General features: G+C 33.0%; 1 protein-coding gene across 2 annotated transcripts in view; it reads left to right on the forward strand.

Annotated features, from left to right (window-relative positions):
• Positions 1 to 18,539, forward strand: part of LOC114328578 (ATP-binding cassette sub-family G member 1) — a 475,585-nt gene that overhangs the window by 421,188 nt on the left and 35,858 nt on the right. For both annotated transcript variants that reach the window (XR_007698348.1, XM_028277465.2), the window contains exons 6-7: positions 12,307 to 12,590; positions 13,839 to 14,007. Coding sequence is in view for 1 of the 2 variants with exons in the window: in XM_028277465.2 (XP_028133266.1) it covers positions 12,307 to 12,590; positions 13,839 to 14,007 (453 nt within the window). In the remaining variant the exon portion in view is untranslated. The remainder of the gene's footprint in view (positions 1 to 12,306; positions 12,591 to 13,838; positions 14,008 to 18,539) is intronic.

Below are 18,539 nucleotides of genomic sequence, written 5' to 3' on the forward strand. Positions count from 1 at the left end.
TGCTTCCAGAGGGTATATACCAAAATTTGCGCGACTAGTGGGTGCGGTCATTGAACCCTGACCAATTTTTTAACGGGACAACTGCATGACAAGCGGCGATTTTGAGATGCGCTTCTGTCAGGAGTGGACCGAATAGTTGAATTGTGTGCATATTGAGTTCGTTCGTACGCGATTAATTTTTAATATTTTTCAATGCCTATTGCCTAGGTAATATGTAGATTACTTGGATTAGGGAAACAATTTTGATTATTAAATATTAATTAATAATATATTTTCTTATATCGAAGTATAAATAGGGAAGCGGTGCTTCCCCCGCTTCCGTGGACCGCACGCCTCTGCTTTAAAGTGTTGGATTAGGATATACTTTTTGTTAATATCGCCAAAAAACTATAATTACTAGAATCATTTTTAATTTTTATAAAATCAACATTAAATAATTTATTGAACTATGAAGTTTATATTAGATATTACTCGAGTAGTATCACAAATTCCAATCTTTACACCAAAACAGAGTTTCGCAAATGTCGCGACTGTTTACATCTTCTTTTACTGTGACCGTCAAATCAGCAACGGTAATCTTACAACTGATACACTAATCATTCTTTGGCGAGGTCAAAAAGTCATATAGTCTCGATAAAAACTTATTGATTACCGTTAAATTATCTACTCGTGTATGTCGCCCATACATATTTCTAATTAAGACTTTATTAATTTTTGCACTGCTGACCTTGTCTCATTCTAGACGCTGACCTATAATCTATAACGTATATTATCTGTACTGTATTATATTATTATCTGCTATAATGTGAAAAAAAGTTGGTTATGGTGATAACAAACTTTTAATCAAACCAGTATTTATTTATTAAGTTCAACAGGCCTTGCAGGCCTAGGGCTAAAACGTTTACATTTCTGATTATATTTTATAAATTTTATAAATAATTCCTATAAGTCTTATAAATATTATTTAATTTCACTTCAGTCTTTTTATACATTCCTTTACCACCTCCCTCTATCTCCTTCTGTACAATGCTAGTTCTTTTCATCTCTCAACGTTGCTCTTCTTCAGGTCTTCGTACACACTGTCCTTTCATCTTTTTCTTGACCTTCCTTTCCTTCTCTTTTGTATTGGTCTTCGTGAGAGTACCATTTTTGACATTCTTTTTCTCTTCCCATTTTTTCGATGTGCCCCAAATATCGTATTCTTTGTGCTTTGATTGTCGTCGTTATCGTTAGCTCTGTGTACAGTTCTTCCAATTCTATATTGGTTGTTCTCGTCCACTGACTTTCTATTTTTACACTCCATCTTTCTAAAAGATCTGTTTCTGACTTTTCCAGCACCCATATTTCGCATGCGTATGTTACTCTAGGTCTGATAACAGTCTTAAAAATTCAAATTTTTGTTTTTCGTGATACGTATTTGAATTTCATTAGGGTTCGTATGCTCCATACTATTTATTTCCTTTAGCTATTCTTGCCTTTATCTCCCCTTCTTCGTGGCGTTTTTCATCTATTTTGGCTCCCAGGTAAGTAATTTCTTTGCCTCTTTTGAACGAGTATGTTTTTTCTCCATCGATTTGTAATATGATGTTCTTTATTTTTCTTTTCGTATTTGTCCCATTATCATATACTTTGTCTTTTCTTTATTTATTCTAAGTCCAAATTTTTGGCTTCTGATATTATATTTTTCATTAACATTTGTAGTCCTTTCTTGCTTGTTGCTAATAGTGTCAAATCATCTGCAAATGCTATGCATTGGTGGCTGTTTTTAAATATTGTTTTCTGCAGGTTTATTTTGCTTTTCCTGATTATTCCTTCCAATGTTAGATTGAATGCAGTTGTTGATAGTGGGTCTACTTGTCGTAATCCTTCCTTGGTTTCAAACTTTTTGGATGTATGCCCTTTCCATGCTATTTCGCTTGTTGTGTTTCCATCGTCATCTTTACTATCCTGACAATTTTACTTGGTATCCCCAATTCTTTCATCAGTTCGTACATCTGTCTATTTACTGTGTCGTAGGCCAGCGTAAACTCGATGAACAAAGCATGATACTACTGTTTTATGTTCGTAACAGGTAGCCTGTATTTCTTCTAAGGCTAATATTTGGTCCGTCGTTGATCTGTTGTTTCTAAAACCCGCCTAATATTCTCCCAATATTTTTTCCGAATATTGATTTAGTCTTATTCTTATACTTTGTGCTAAGATTTTGTAAACTATTTCTAGTAGTGCAATGCCTCTATAGTGTTCGCGTAGCATTTTATTACCTTTTTTATGTATAGGGCATATCCTTGCTTTTGTCCACTCTTCTGGCATTTTTCTTCTCATCTCTTTTTGTAGTTTTTTTCCTCCTCATTTTATCATTTCGGCCGATATTTCTATTATTTCTGGGCTTTTGTTATTTTTCAGGCTGTTTATTTCGTTCTCTATTTCTTGCTCTGTGGGTATTTCTATTACTATCTGATCATCTTCAATTTTATGGTTTGTTTTCTTTTGTACTTATCGCTCTTATTTATCAGTTCTGTGAAATAGTTTTGCCAATTTCTCATTATTTTTTCCGGTTCATTTAGTAGTGTCCCCTTATCATCTCTCATGTATGGGTTGTTTTTCTGATACAGTCTTTCCATTTTTTTTGCTTCCTGGTAGAATGATCTTATTTCTTTTTTTTTCGGAATTTTTCTTCTATTTCTTTCAGTCTGTTCTAGTTGTATTTTCTTTTTTTTTGCTCCTACATTTTCTTTTCATGATTTTTCTTAATTCTCTGGATTCTTGTATATTGCTATCTCCGTTATTTCTGAGCTTCTAGTCAAGAAGATCTGCAAACACTAAACACTACTTGATAGTGTCGTTGAAAGTTGTAGGAAGGCAGGTCTGCATCTGAACATACGGAAAACCAAAATACTCGTAATAAGTAAACAACACCATATAAAACCGTCTATATATGTAAATAATACCAAACTTTAGCAAGTTGATAAAATCGTTTACCTTGGACAGCAATTAAATTGTAGGATAGAGCAGGCTAGAGCCGTTTTTAGAAGGATGTCCAAGGTGTTATGAAACAGAGATCTAAAATTGGCATTGAGGATCCGCCTACTTCGCTGCTACGTGTTCTCGGTCTTACTTTATGGTGTCGAGTCCTGGACTGTGAATAAAATCGATCTAAATCGCCTTGAACCTTTCGAAATGTGGTGCTATAGAAGAATTTTAAAAGTTCCCTGGGTGGAGAAGATTCGAAACTCTACAATACTAGGACGTCTTAGCAAGACTACTGAGATCATAAAAACCATCAAGCAGAGAAAGCTGGAGTATTTCGGACATGTAATGAGAGGTCAAAAATATAGGTTGCTACAAAATATCATGCAAGTAAAAATAGCAGGCAAGCGCAGTCCAGGACGAAGAAGAACCTCTTAGTTAAAGAACTTGCGAAATTGGTATGGTGTTGATACAAGCATGCTATTTAGGGTGGCAGTGAAAAAAATTAAAATAGCTATGATGGTAACCAACGTTCTGAAAGGACATGGTACATGAAGAAGAAGAAGAAGTTATTTGTGAGATTTTTTTTCTTATTGCTTCTGCCACTGCTGGGCATTCTTCATCGTATCATTCTTTTGTTTTGTGTTTTCTCTTGGTTTTCGTTAGGGTTACCTTACTTGTGTTCAAGATTGCTTCTTTTATGTTTCCCCATTGTTCTTCTGGATCTAATGTTTCTTGTTCCCTGTTTAGTCTGTTGGTTATTCTCTGTTCATACTTCTTCTATATGTTACTTATTATCTTTTAATAGTTCTATGTTGAATTGTTTTTCAGTTTCTTTTTTTGTTTTATTGTTCTTCTTTATGTTATGGTCGATTCTGTATTGCGCTCTCACCAAATAGTGGTCCGAGTTACATTCCGCTCCTCTCATGCTTTTTTACATTTATTACATTGTTTGCATGTTTCTTCTGTATTAAAATATGATCTATTTGATTAACTGTCTTTTATGAGGCTGACCTATAATCTATAATGTATATTATTATCTGTTATAATGTGAAAAAAAGTTGGTTATGGTGATAACAAACTTTTAAACAAATCAGTATATTCTTAAAAAATTTAAAACGTTGAGAAATAAATCTTTAATGATGTATTATTACTCATAATTTACAATAAATAAAACTTATCATTTATTAATTGGTATCAAAACAACACCATACATTTTATGTGGTGAGCTTCGCGGCCTTGTAAAACAAAATTCTACAATTCCCTGTACCTGGAATTGTACAATTCCCCAATTGCCTTCCTTTGTCGATAAAATTGTACAATTTTTCATGACAATAAAGCATATTTCTATTCTATTCTATTCTAAAACTTACGAGATTATTTCATTCATAGGAGATTCTGACCAATAGAAAGCTACAGAAATCTAAATTAAACTGATAATTTCCCGTCGTCAAGTATATTACGTCAGATACCCTTCGTTGCTACGAAAAAATACATTCAGTGACATTAATGACAATTAATATTTTAAAAATTATAAAAGTGATGACTTTCAATCGTGAAATATTTATAACAACTGTGTGTTTAGTTGTACTAATTTGTACTTACATAAATAAATTACAATAAAATTTTGGTTTTGAACAGTTTTATTCATGAAATAATCGCAAAAAATTGCACTCGATCTCTAAAATTAATATAGAATTTTTGTCCTCGTGACACTTTGGCATAATTGCACTCGCCTTCGGTTCGTGAAATTAAAACTGTTAAAGTGTCACTCGGGAAAAATTCAATAATTTTAGAGCTCTTGTGCAATTACTACTGATAAGATACTTGGCCGGAGTTAAGTTAATTTTTACAACGGGTTTCGAATATTAAGTAACTTAATTTAAGTAACCTGTCTTCGGACAGGATACTTAACCCATTTAGCGCCAACGCAACGGTGCGAAAACGCACCATTTTTTTGTAGACTTTTTTTTACAATTTTGTATTTTTAAGCAACCAGAAGATGTAAGTGTAACTAAATTTAATTTTGTTTAATTTCCAAACTCATGTTTTCATCACAAAAATATTTTCTAAATGTCCGACATTTTCAATCCTTCCACACAACTTTATTTTTACTGTAGTAATTGTATTGGCATAAGACTTTTGTGGTCAAATAAATTAAAACATTATTTTTTTAACCTGTTTGTACCACAATTGTTATAAAAATTAAAAAAAATTCTGAGTCATCAAATCTCGTGTTTGAAAATAATGGTTCGATAACGAACCATTGGCGGAAGTCGACTTATCATCCTTAAGACAGTCGTCCTGTCTGATCAGGAATTTCAAGGTGACGCACAGGCAGTAATTTGTTGGGATATTTTTATGTGTAAAATGTGTAAAAGCACGTATCCACTATGCTTGCGCTCTGAGCTCCTGCAACTTCTCCACATACTGGATACGTTTGCCGTTCCCGGACTGTGCAACTGTGCGCACTCTGCCTCGGCGCTCCAATCTGTGGCGGTTTATATGTAAGGGGGCGCATACCCTATCGATTGGAGCAGTTGCAGGGAGCGCGGAGCGCAAGATGTTCGTGAACATAGTGGATGGTTGGCGCTCTCGGACAGTGCAACAGTGTGCGCTCCGCCTCGACGGTCCAATAGGTGGCGGTTTATATGTGGAGGAGCGGATGCCGTCTCGATGGGAGCAGTTGCAGGGAACACGGAGCGCAAGAGGTTTGTGAACATAGTGGATGGTTGGCGCTCCCGGACCGTGCAGCAGTGCCCGCTGCGCCCCGGCGGTCCAGTAGGTGGCGGTTTATATGTACAGGAGCGCACTAAACTATTTTTGTTTATCAAAAATGCCAGGTCCATTTACACTCTAAATGTTTTGAGACTTTTCACAAAAGATAAAATTGTGTAAAATCCACAAGGAAAAGAAAATGTTTTTCCTGTAGTTGGCTGTATACCATCAATCACAAAATTGGAAAAAATCCTTTGTAAAAGGTATAAAATTTTATTAAAATCCCTTTAAAGGGCTACATCACAACAAAACGTTTTCGATTTTTATAAAAAATCATCATCAGTGTTAGATAAACTGGATGCTAGCTGAGCCACAAAAGAAAAATATCCGGGTAAAAACTTTAAATACAATATCGATGCGTTACAAGTGCATACTTCAACAAAACGCCTAATGATGGTCACATGGCAACTAGGATAATGCCCTAAGGTAATGTATTGAAATTTCCCAACACGTGAGCTTCAAATTGAGTTATTTACATTTCAATGACTTAATGACAAGTCTCAATTTGGATCCCACGTGTTGGGAAATTTCAATACATTACCTTAGGGCATTATCCTAGTTGTTATGTGACCATCATTAGGCTTTTTGTTAAAGTATGCACTTTTAACGCATCGATATTGTATTTAAAAGGTTTTTACCCGGATATTTTTCTTTTGTGGGTCAGCTAGCATCCAGTTTATCTAACACTGATGATGATTTTTTATAAAAATCGAAAACGTTTTGTTGTGATGTAGACCTTTAAAGGGATTTTAATAAAATTTTATACCTTTTACAAAGGATTTTTCCAATTTTATAAAATTGTGTATTTCAATTTTTATAGCTCAGTCCCGCCAAATGTTCGAAAACGAACCATTTTGTTGTTGTGACACCTGCCATTATCAAAGTGTAAAACAATTTTTTTACGATTGTTTAAATTTATTTTACTCTAGTTAATCAAATATATTACATATTATTGCAGTATTTCTTTGCTTGGAGGTTAATGGGTTAAATGCTAACATTACAAATTGCAACTGTTAGAATTCTATCAGATGTACTATAAATTATGCTAATATGATGTACTAGGGCGGTCCGATAAGTACATAGCCTTCAAAAGAAAAATGAAAATTTTGGAAAAGTGGCGATTTAAGTATTTCTGAACTTAATCTCCTTTTAGCTCGATACACTTGACACAGTGATGCTCTTCTTTAACCCCTCTGAAAAATTCATTTTTTCGAGGTCTGCAAAGTAGGCTTCCTTGGTAGTCATGAACTTAAATTTCTGTCCGGCGAGTGAATTTTTCAAGTTTAGAACTCGTACAGGGCCAAATCATGAGAATACGGTGGATGGAACAGCAGTTCGTAGCCTAATTCGACTAATTTGGCCATGCCGTCTGCGGCAGCGGCGGATCCAGCATCGTTAAGAGGGGGGGGGGCCGATTGGCTAAAATGAAAATCGGATCGAAGAACTGAAAAATACCTGTTCAGTAATTTTTAAAAATCTATCGCAGGGGTCACCGATTAGCGGACCGCGGTCCGCATCCGGACCGTGAGCTAGTTTTGTGCGGACCGTCAATAAACTTTATTAAAAATCGGTAGAGATCTCACTTAACAGATGAATATCTCAACTCAGTGATGAGACTCAGTTGCACTAAACGCACTCCAAACTTCAGACAGGTTGTACATAAAAAATGTCGTTTTTCTTTCTGATAATTTAATTTTGTAAAGAGTTTTACCCCTTATTGTTATACTTACTAATCATTAATTTTGAAATTAAGTAAGCTGTAAAATAAAATTGTCATGTGCATTTTTTATATTCATTTCCTCTCTACTATATGTTAAGTAGGAGTACTTTTCAGATGTGCATTTAATTAAAATAATTTTCAGATTTAATAAGTTTGCAACAAACACCTTGTATTGAAACTAATGTAGAAAAGATAACATGTAAATTAGCATTTTGTACTATGATTATTTATTTTAAATTCCTCAGTTCCCTTTCTACAAAATTGAAGAGGTCAAAAAACTTCATTAGCATTCAAAATATAAATTCCTAATTTTTAAAATATTCTCAGTAACAATTTACAATACTGCTGTTTTCAAAAGATACTGATAATAACATCAAAACAATACATAATGAATTTTTATATTTTATTTATTGTACCAGGAAAACTTACAGAAAAGTATACAGTAACCAAAAAAATAATCAGATATTATTAGTTTTCCTTTCCATATTAGTCCATGTGTGAGGCCACTTTCGTATGAAAAATGTTTCAGATTCGATTTTTTTGCGGATTCCTGTTCAAAAATGACCCCTTTAAACAAAAATCAGAAGGGTGCCGGGTGAAACAATTTTTTAAGCAAATTCAAATTACTTTTTTGCCTCGAAAAATGTATTTTTAGGTTTCTTAGGTAATTATAAACAATAAAGGTCTCTTGTCATGTTTCTGAAAAGTTGATAATTTTCGAGTTTTAAGCGATTTAAAATCTGAAAAATGCGAAAATATGCATTTTCGATGCTTGAAAACTCTTTTTGAAGTGTGTTGAAGTTTTAATAAAATGACAGATCTTTTTTATTTAAGATGACCCAAAAATGCTAAAAACATATTTTCACGGGCAAAAAAGTTGACGTTTTGAATTTGTTAAAAAAAATTAAACAATTTCTGCCCAAAAATTTCGCCCGGCACCCTTTTGATTTGTTTATAGAGGATATTTTTTAACAAGAATCCACAAAAAAACCGAATCAGAACAGTCAGACACAGGCAGCATAAATCCGGACCCCGACAGTGTCATAGGTTTTCGAAACCCCCAGAGAAACTAATTGGTGACCCCTGATCTATCGAATGACATCAAATACGACCCCCTACTCCAACCCCTAGAGATGGGGTGGGGCTCAATTTAAAATCGTAAATGGAAACCCCCAGTTTTTACTGCAGATTTGGATGCCTTACGTAAAAGTAACAAACTTTTATTCGAGACATTTTTTTTATTTTATAGAAATAGAATAATATAGAAATAGTCTGTCTCTAGAAATACACTTCCAAATAAAAAACTAAAAAACACGTGTTTAATATTTTTCAAAAACCTATCGAATGACACCGTGTCGTGTTTGGTGGCATTCCATTCGATAGGATTTTGAAAAATATTTAACTTGTGTTTTTTGATTTTTCATTTGAGAATGTGTTTCTTCTATAGATATTAAACAATTTCTATAAATGGTTTTTCCGATTATAGCGCCATCTGTCCAGAATTCGAAAAAATGTCTCGAATAAAAGTTGATTACTTTTACGTAAGGAATCCAAATCTGCAATTAAAACTGGGGGTCTCCATTAAATATTTTAAAGTTACCCCCCATCCCACGTAGGGGGTCGTGTTTGGTATCACTTGATAGATTTTTAAAAATTGTTGAACACATATTTTTCATTTTTTCGATCCGATGTTCATTTCGCGAAATATTCAACGGTTCCGCTACTTTTGGGTTGGGACACCCTATATCTAAAGTTGATGAAATAAAAATAAATATATGTAGTAAATTATCATTAACATTTAAAAAACCTACAAAATGAGACTTTATAAGTTACCAACTTACAGTGGTTTGGGAAATGTAATAATGAATTAACCGAATGTAATTTTCAAAAAATCAAAATACTTTACTTTTTTAAAGGCAAAAAAATTCATGTCGAAATAGTTTTAATTTTATTTCGCAATGGGAAAGTACATCATGTCGTGACATCTCATTTAAAATCGTTTGAAATACTGATTACAAAAATGTATAATACGTACATGCGCAAAATTTTGGTCAAATGCTTTTTAAACTCATTAATTTTTTTTCGAATCCTGAGAAAACTAATACGAGAATCTTTGAAAAATTTAAACGCAGAATAAAATATTACATTAATACCGTGGGCCGAAAGTCCATTAGAATAAACAAAAAGTTTCTTTTAAATGATATATTTGAAATTAACACGCTGACGTACAGAACGTCTATAGACGTCTAATTTTCATTGATGTAATGTGACACAACGTCTATAGACGTTGCATTTTCCCCTATTCTACTTTGCACAATACAATATAGTGTCACAATACTTGCTTATACATTTGACGCGCTGTCCGTCAACGTGTTAAAAATCATACTCAATTTTCTCTTTTTTTCACCCCTGTAACTTATTAAAATAAACATTATAGAAGTTTTCAGGGACTTTCGACCCTCGGTAATAAGGTCATCTTGCATTTTGCGTTTAAATTTTTCAAAAACACTTATTAGTTTTCTCAGGATTATAAAAAAAATGAATGCATTTAAAAAGCATTGCACCGACATTTTGCACAAGTATTGCCTATACATTTTTGTAATCAGTATCTCAAAAGCTTTTAAATGAGGTGTCACATGATGTACTTTCCCATATGAAGTTTAAAATTTAATTTATTACCATAATTTTATATTGTATGTGGATGATTGCATCCCGCGACATAAGTGACTATCTATCGTACTCGTGGAGAAATGCACACTTTTGTCAAACGTGATATAAAATAAACTTATATAATATATATTTTCTATACTCTCAAGCATATAAGACATACCTTTTTCCATAAAACTCTCGAAAGTAGAATTGGTATTTACTGCATGACTTGCATAAATCGCATAACTTGTTTTGAATGCTCTCAGAACTTAGATTTGATCCACGATCAGTAGGTCTCATAGTATTATCTATCTGATAAGATGTACCTTGTACATATTTATTGTCATCATTACTATTAATATTATCACCCAAATTACGTTGATTTAAAAAAAATAATCAGTTATATTGCGATATTTGAATTTTTTACTTTTTAAGTTCTCGGTAGAAGCTTCTGATTCCTTTCGTTTATTTGACATCTTATAACTCTTCGTAAATCTTCGAACGTAAACGCCGTTCCGGCACTGGTTAAGAAAAAAGCAACAATTAAAATAAAATGAAAAGCAACAATTCCAGAATTTAAATATTTTTGAATTAAGCAAATGCATAAACATTTTAAAATATGCAGACGTAACTTGTATTAAAAAACATCAAATAATATTTTACTTGTCAAAAAGTTAGTAAAAGTGCGTTCCGGCACTGCTAATTTTGCCATGACACCACTGAACATATATATGAAACTAATAAATAATTTATTAACAAATTATCCAGCATACTTAATATCTTAATTTAACGCTGTCTTAATATCTTCATTTAACGCTTAATTAAAAACAAATAAACATAACCCCAAAGAGTTGTCATTACTACATTAAACTAACTCACTGAGCAAAAACGCATAAAAATCTCTTAATTAACACGTTTCTTCAACTAAATATCTAAATGAAAAGTCTTATTTTATCGCACAAGTCACAAACCGCCTAAACAATAAATGAGAAATTTCTTATGAACATTTAGCGTTAGGTATATCTAAACGAAATTGTTTGGAGTCAATACAAACAAGCAAGCTCCTCCCAATTTTGTGACGTCAGACTTAGGCTGTCTGAAATTAAAACGTTTTTTAAACGTAATTTTAACGTCATTAATCTTACGTATTTAAAATCACCTACAAAAGACGTCTATATGACGTAATGTTCAAACACGTGTTATATTCAACCAAAAACTGACGTTTCTTCAACGTTATATAACGTCACTTGGTGGCCTGGATAGTATTATTGCGTATCCTCCACTTTCTCTATACCTTCTTAAAGTTATTGAAACGCTGGATTGGTGGATTCCCATAACATCAGAAAGATATTGCTGCGATCGTCCATCTTCAATTAAACCTACAATTTGGGCTGCTTGTTCTGACGTTATATTACTCATTTTTTGTGTAAGAACGCACAGTTTTGTATGTCAAGCAGACATAGTGCACAGAACAAATTCTCGAACACAAATATCCAAAATAAATATTCTCCTTTAACAACGTTTTGTTTAAGTACTATTTGTTTTTTAGCCAAAAACACACTTCAACTTGAAATGTTATGGGTTTGTAGGCACCTAAAGGAGACGATAGACGAGTACTATAACATTCTGCTAAAAATCCACAAGGACAAACTTCCTGTAGTTGGCTGTATACCATTCATTACAAGTGAAATTTAATAAAAAATTTTCTTCTTCATAAAAGGTATATTAGTTTAAAAAGCCCTAAAGGGCTACAAACATATGAACAAAACGTTTTCGCTCTGTAACAAGAGCATCATCAGTGTTACAAGAACATGGTGAACCAACCAAAAAATACAAAGGTCAAAGCCTTTCAAAAAACAGACAGAAGTCTTTTATAAAAGATAACATCGTAAAATCCAAAGGATGGATAATCCAATCATTGGTTGCCTGCCACCTCTTATAACAGAATGACCTAGTTACCTTTTGACCCACTTACAACGTGTGGGAGTCATATGTTGCCATAGGGCTATATCCTTAGGAGCTTTATCCATCCTTTGGATTTTACGATGTTATCTTTTATATAAGACTTTTGTCTGTTTTTTGAAGAAAATTTTTTATTAAATTTCATTCTGCTAAAAATTATGTGATACTTTTTGTGATTAGTGTATTTTCCCTTCACCTATTTTAATTTTTATTAAATGTTTTTTTTGTAGTTATAGAAGTTTGCTGTAACGAATATGGTAATTTCCAAGAACGGATGGTATCTGTGATAGACAATGGTCGTAATATTTATAGAACTAACGGTAACTTACCACAACTACAAGAAGTCGAACTTGCCAACGATAGTCTAGAAAATCGAAGCAGTATTTCATCAATATCAATAAGAGAAGAAGTTTACGCGGATTTAAGTTCTTCAGATTTTAATCACGAGTCTTCATGGTTTAGCCAATTCTGGATCTTAACCACCCGGTTATGGATGCAGATGTGGAGGGATAAAGTAAGTGTAGTAATTAAAATGAAGCCTCAGTATCTAATTTTACCTTTGAAATTTTATTATGAAATAATCGTCAATAGAAATCAATATGAGTAACAAGTCTACGCCATAATCCGTTTTCCTGCACGCCTTTATAGATATGTCTGAGGATTTTACGAGTCGGCAGACTCGCAAGGTGAATAACGGTTAAAGACGAATATGAAGAAATTGGTTTTTTCAACGACTTACCAGACGAAATCTGGGCTGGTCGACGATCACAAACTAACTAGATTTTACCTACTGACTGCACTCTATTAAAACTCAACATACAAATGACCAGAATCTTTGGGATACCTCAATTTATAGGGTAGGACGCGAGGGTGACGCTTAGTAATTAAATTCGTAGAAAATATTCAAAAAGGCTCCTAACCTTTCGATACGTTCAGAAAAAAACTTAGAAACCCCCATTCTTAAATGAATTATGACTCTAGACTAGGATTATCAACAACTTTTCACTAAAAAGCTCTCGAATTCCCACATTCTGCGTGAGTAGAAGGCTGTTTGATAATCTTAACTGATAATTAACAACACACGTGTTTTAAAAGAAAATTAACGGATATTTATGTCAGACTTTTAAAATCTACACGCAAAAAAGAAACGCTACAAGCACAGGAAGATCAGATTTTGATATCAATCCGAGGGTACAACAACAACTTTCAGAATTTTTAACTCAAAACATGGCTGATGCCTCTGTCAAATTGGTATTTCCACCTACCACCAATTATTAAAATTTACGGGTTATGATGTGAGGCGTGAGGACACTTCGGCAACTTGGTATGTCAAATAAAGTAAAACTTTTTTGGACTGATGAGACGCTGAACGAAAAATTTCTGGTCGTGCGTATATCAAGACAATTGTAGCAGTTGATTGTCTAACCGAGATTGGAGTACCAGGTCTTCCAAGAGGGCTGAAACCTTTCGGTGTAAAATAAAATTGAGGTTCTAGATGAACTAGCCATCCAGATTTGGGATAATTCTAGATATTTCCTCAATTTAAATCTAAAATGAGGCTATCTTCGATCTTTAAAGAGAGCATATTTTTCCAGTGACATGCCTTTGATCGAAACATTATGGATCTATAATATACAATCTGCAGGTTTTTGTGTACATAGTAGTATCTGAGAGAGGTCTATAGAAAAATAAATCACTGTTCTAATTGTTATTTATTCATTATAAAAAAATTACCTTACATTTGTTTTTTTTTCTTTTTTAGACTTACTTAATAATGAGGACTGTCCTATATATAATCCTTGCTCTTCTAATAGGATCACTATATTATAAAATGGGTCAGGATGGGTCCAAAACCATCTTTAATTTCGGTTTTTATTACTGCTGCATTATATTTTTCATGTATATTCCAATGATGCCAATTCTACTGCAATGTAAGTATTTTATGAGCATTTACAGTACATTGTCCCTAATCTGCACGTGTTTATCGTTAGTAAATAATACTTTACTTTCTTTAAAAAATTTACTGCTAATTTTCTTCGGACTTTTATTGGTTATACATGGAAAAGAAAGCGTTCAATCATAAAAGATAATCAGAAATATCATTCAATAGGGTTACAACTCGATTTCTTTTTAAAATAAATTAGTTATTAAAATGAAAACCATAAAATTTATAGTTATTTTAATACAAAAGCCAATTACGCTGGAACTAATGAAGAAATTATGAAAACAGAGAACAGTCAAAAACTTATGGTTCACTAAAACTTTGTAGGGTAATAGTAAACTTTACTCAAAAACTAATAGGGCAGTCAATGAGGGTATGTGGCTCCGAATTTCATCCTACTATATCGATTTACGTGATATTTTCACAGTAAGTAGGGAATAGCCCAAGAAACAAAGTCTACCCTATGCCGATGTGTGCTTTTGTCTTGGGGGCGGTTCCCACCCCTTCACCCCTTCTCGAGGGTGGAAAATTTTTTGCTTAAATAACTACGGAAGTTGCTAGAAAACCTAATAGTAAGCAAAAACTGTCAAAAGATGACGAGATCGATGATTTTTTTTAAATGAGAATAGGGGTCGTGTGATAGCTCATTTGAAAGGCTATTAAATTATCTAATCAGTAATATAAACATTAACAAATATTTGTACAGGGTGGGATAAAAGAAAAACGGCGTATTTGGGTCACATCATGCGAAACGAAAAATACCAGTTCCTTCAACTTATAATCCAGGGTAAAATTGAAGGCAGTAGAGGAACAGGACGCAAGAAAATGTCCTGGCTTCGAAACATAAGGCAATGGACAGGGATTAACGACATACAATCTCTGATACACATTGCAAGAAACAGAGAGTTAATGGAAAACGTGATCGCCAACATCCATTAGTGGATTTGCATTTGAAGAAGAAGAAGTACAGGGTGGCCAACATTTTTTTTTAATTAAATTAATTGACAAAAAACAAGAATTTATGTAATTTATTTAACTCAAAATACATTTTACTGTTGTCAAAAAACAGAAAAAAATGTTTATTTCACCAGTAAACATTGGTTTTCGCTTAAATTCAATGTCCAAGCCACCACCTGCCTCTTGGAAGTTTGAACATTTAATTTAAGCGAAAAGCAATATTTATTTGTGAAATAAACATTTTTTTCTGATTTCTGGCAGCAGTACAGTGTATTCTGAATTAAACAAATTACATACATTCTTCTTTTTTTGTCAATTAATACAATTCAAAACAAATTTTTTTGGCCACCCTGTATAAATAATTATGTCAATGTTTATTATTCTGAATAGAGAATTTAATTCCCTTTCAAATGAGCTATTACACGATCCCTAGTCCTATTTAAAAAAATCATCGATTACGTCATCACGTCCAGACGGATGACCTCACTAATATGATATATATACCAAAAAATCAGAATTTAAAAATAAAAATCGACCCGTTTCGGGATTTTCCCTTAAAGTCGCCAGATTACGAAATATCAAATTTATTCCTTTCATTTGCACCATACTGTATACATACCTACTGACGTATGTATACAGTGCTTTTCAGATAAAACTATCCACCTTAAATAACTTTTGAACCACTGATTTTTAGAAAAAAAAACGCAAAAACACGTCAAATAATATTTGAAGGGGGAGACATTATGTCATATTTAAGCTTGCCGGGAAAGGCACCCTCTCACCCCCCGTATCATCCCTTATTTTTTTTTAAATTACTTCCACCTTTTATTTGATATTTGAATTCTCCTCTTTGTACTGATTTCAAAAATGTATAACTCTTGATGCTTAAAGTGATAAGTTTATGAGAAACATAAATACAAAAGCAAGAAATTTTTTTGTAAGCATTTATTAACAATCAGAATTACATATTCTATGAGTTAATTTGATAACAAGTACAATAACTTATATCAATGTAGTATTGTACACTAAAATGGCGTTATGAGGTACATCACCCAGCGGTTTCACCTCAGTTTCAGCGAAGATCTATGGGCCATAATCTTCGCAATCTTCTGTTGTTTAGTGGCTGCAGTAATGGTAATAATATTAATTGGTTGGGGTGGCCTTCCAATTTCTCGTGGTGTCTGTTGGCTCTTTCTTGAATTACTGGGCTGACTAACGGGATGTTTAGACTTGCGTCTAGTCACACTCCGTCACAATTCGTCTCCGATGCTCGCGCATCCACTATGATGGTGGAAATTATTCAATGTTTATTTATTGTGAATGTGGATTATGATAAATAACGATAAACAATAAATAAAATGCAAGTTTATTTAAATTTCAACAAGAAAAATAAACATACGACATTACGTTTTTTATGTAAAAGCAGAGTCCATTTTACTTCAAATCAGGCCCGAGGCACTACAGAATTTTCGGGTCCCTAAATATAAATACCAATAGTAATAACTGTTTTAAATGTATTAATTATTTAATAGAAATATAGTTGCACCAGAAATTTAAATTTTTATTACCAATAAATAAAATTTATATTGTGACAAAATTACAAATTTGGTGATCTTTCCGGGCCCCATTAAAATGCGGGCCCGAGGCAGGTGCTTCACGGGCCTAGTGGTAAAATAGGCCATGTGTGAAAGTGATTTTTATCTAAATAAGCAGGTACCTCTCTAAAGAAATCTAATTAATATATTTAATAGGGTGAGGCAGATAAAGGGCCTATTAGAAATATCTCGAGAAGTAAAGGCAACAGAATCATGAAAATTGGAATGAAGGGGTTTTGAAGAGTGATCTATTTAATGAAAATATTTTCATCTATTTCCTACTTCCGGTTATACCGGAAGTTGCTTATAACTTCGTTTTTTTAAATGGGACACCCTGTATATTTTTACACTTTTGGATTTTCCTCGATGTCTCCTTTCTTAATATATGAGGTTTTATATTATTATACAGGGTAGTTTAAAAGATAATTACGTGTTTTTATCAATTTCGTTGCAAATTTCACACCCTGTAGAATTATAGTACTTTGACATCAAAAACTCTATTTACGTTCTGATGATTTCTAATATAGTCTACTATTGTTAAACATTATTAGTATAGCTATATATTGAATTTTAGTATACAGGGTTGGTCAAAACACGGAATTAATATTTTCTGAGTTTTCTTGAATGGAACACCCTGTATTTTAGTATTGTAATGAAATGATATTTTATGGCACTTTTTTATTTTATAAGCATTCCCTTTACCTAACTGCTTTAATTTGTGAGTTATTGGTGATTCAAGCCAAACATTAATTGCAACAAAAAATACATGAAATTTTATTAGGTCGGCCTTGAAAATATTCAGTCACAAATAATTTTTCGGAAATAAATACATATTAATCTAGACTGATCGTTAAAATTCCCAATAATGGTTGAGCTATCAAAATACTTACGTAGTTAAGATTGTTGGTGCGATTAACAATTAAGCGCAAATTAAAGCAGTTAGGTATAGGGAATGCTTAAGAAATAAAAAAAGTAACATAAATATGATTTCATTACAATACTAAAATACAGGGTGTTCCATTTAAGAAAACTCAGAAAATACTCATTCCGAGTTTCGACCAACCCTGTATACCAAAATTCAACAATTAGCTATACTAATAATTTCTGACAATAGTAGACTATATTAAAAATCATTTGAACATAAATAAAGTTTTTGATGTCAAACTACTCCAATTCTACAGGGTGTGAAAGTTGCTACGAAATTAATAAAAAAACCTAATAATCTTTCAAATTGCCCTGTATAACAATACAAAACCTCATATTTTAAGAAATAAAACTTCGAGTAGAATCCAAAAATGTAAAAATATACAGGGTGTCCTATTTAAAATAACGAAGTTATAAGCAACTTCCGGTATAACCGGAAGTAGCAAATAGATGAAAATATTTTCATTAAGTAGATCACTCTTCAAAACCCCTTCAAACCAATTTTCATGAGTCTGTTGCCTTTAGTTCTCGAGATATTTCTAATAGGCCCTTTATCTGCCTCACCCTGTATATACAACAGCGCTAACAGGCCTTATAGGCCTACGGCTTCTAAATTCTGGATAATATTTCTCCATTATTTTCGGTTCTCTGCACTCTCTCTCCAGTCCTTCACCCCGATTTCTTCTAAATCCCTCTCTGCAGCCTCTAACCATCTCTTCCTTGGGCGACCTCGTCTCCTTTTCCCCAATGCTCTGTCATTCAATATTCGTTTGACGTTTCTACTTTCTGGCATTCGAGTAATATGTCCCAGCCATCTAACTCTTTGGGCTCGTATTTTTGGTCTCCCATACATCCTCATTACTTCTTCATTTGTTCGTCTCCTCCAGGTTTTCTCCGCTATCTGTATACCTCCAAAAATCTTTCTCAGGACCTTCCTTTCCCATATTTGTATCTTCTTCTCCTCTTGTTGATTCATTCCCCACGTTTGGCTCGAATCTAATTAATACCTAATATAAATAATTGGAATAATAATAATAATCTAAAG

This window comes from Diabrotica virgifera, chromosome 5, assembly GCF_917563875.1.
Source record: "Diabrotica virgifera virgifera chromosome 5, PGI_DIABVI_V3a".
Classification (NCBI taxonomy): domain Eukaryota; kingdom Metazoa; phylum Arthropoda; class Insecta; order Coleoptera; family Chrysomelidae; genus Diabrotica; species Diabrotica virgifera.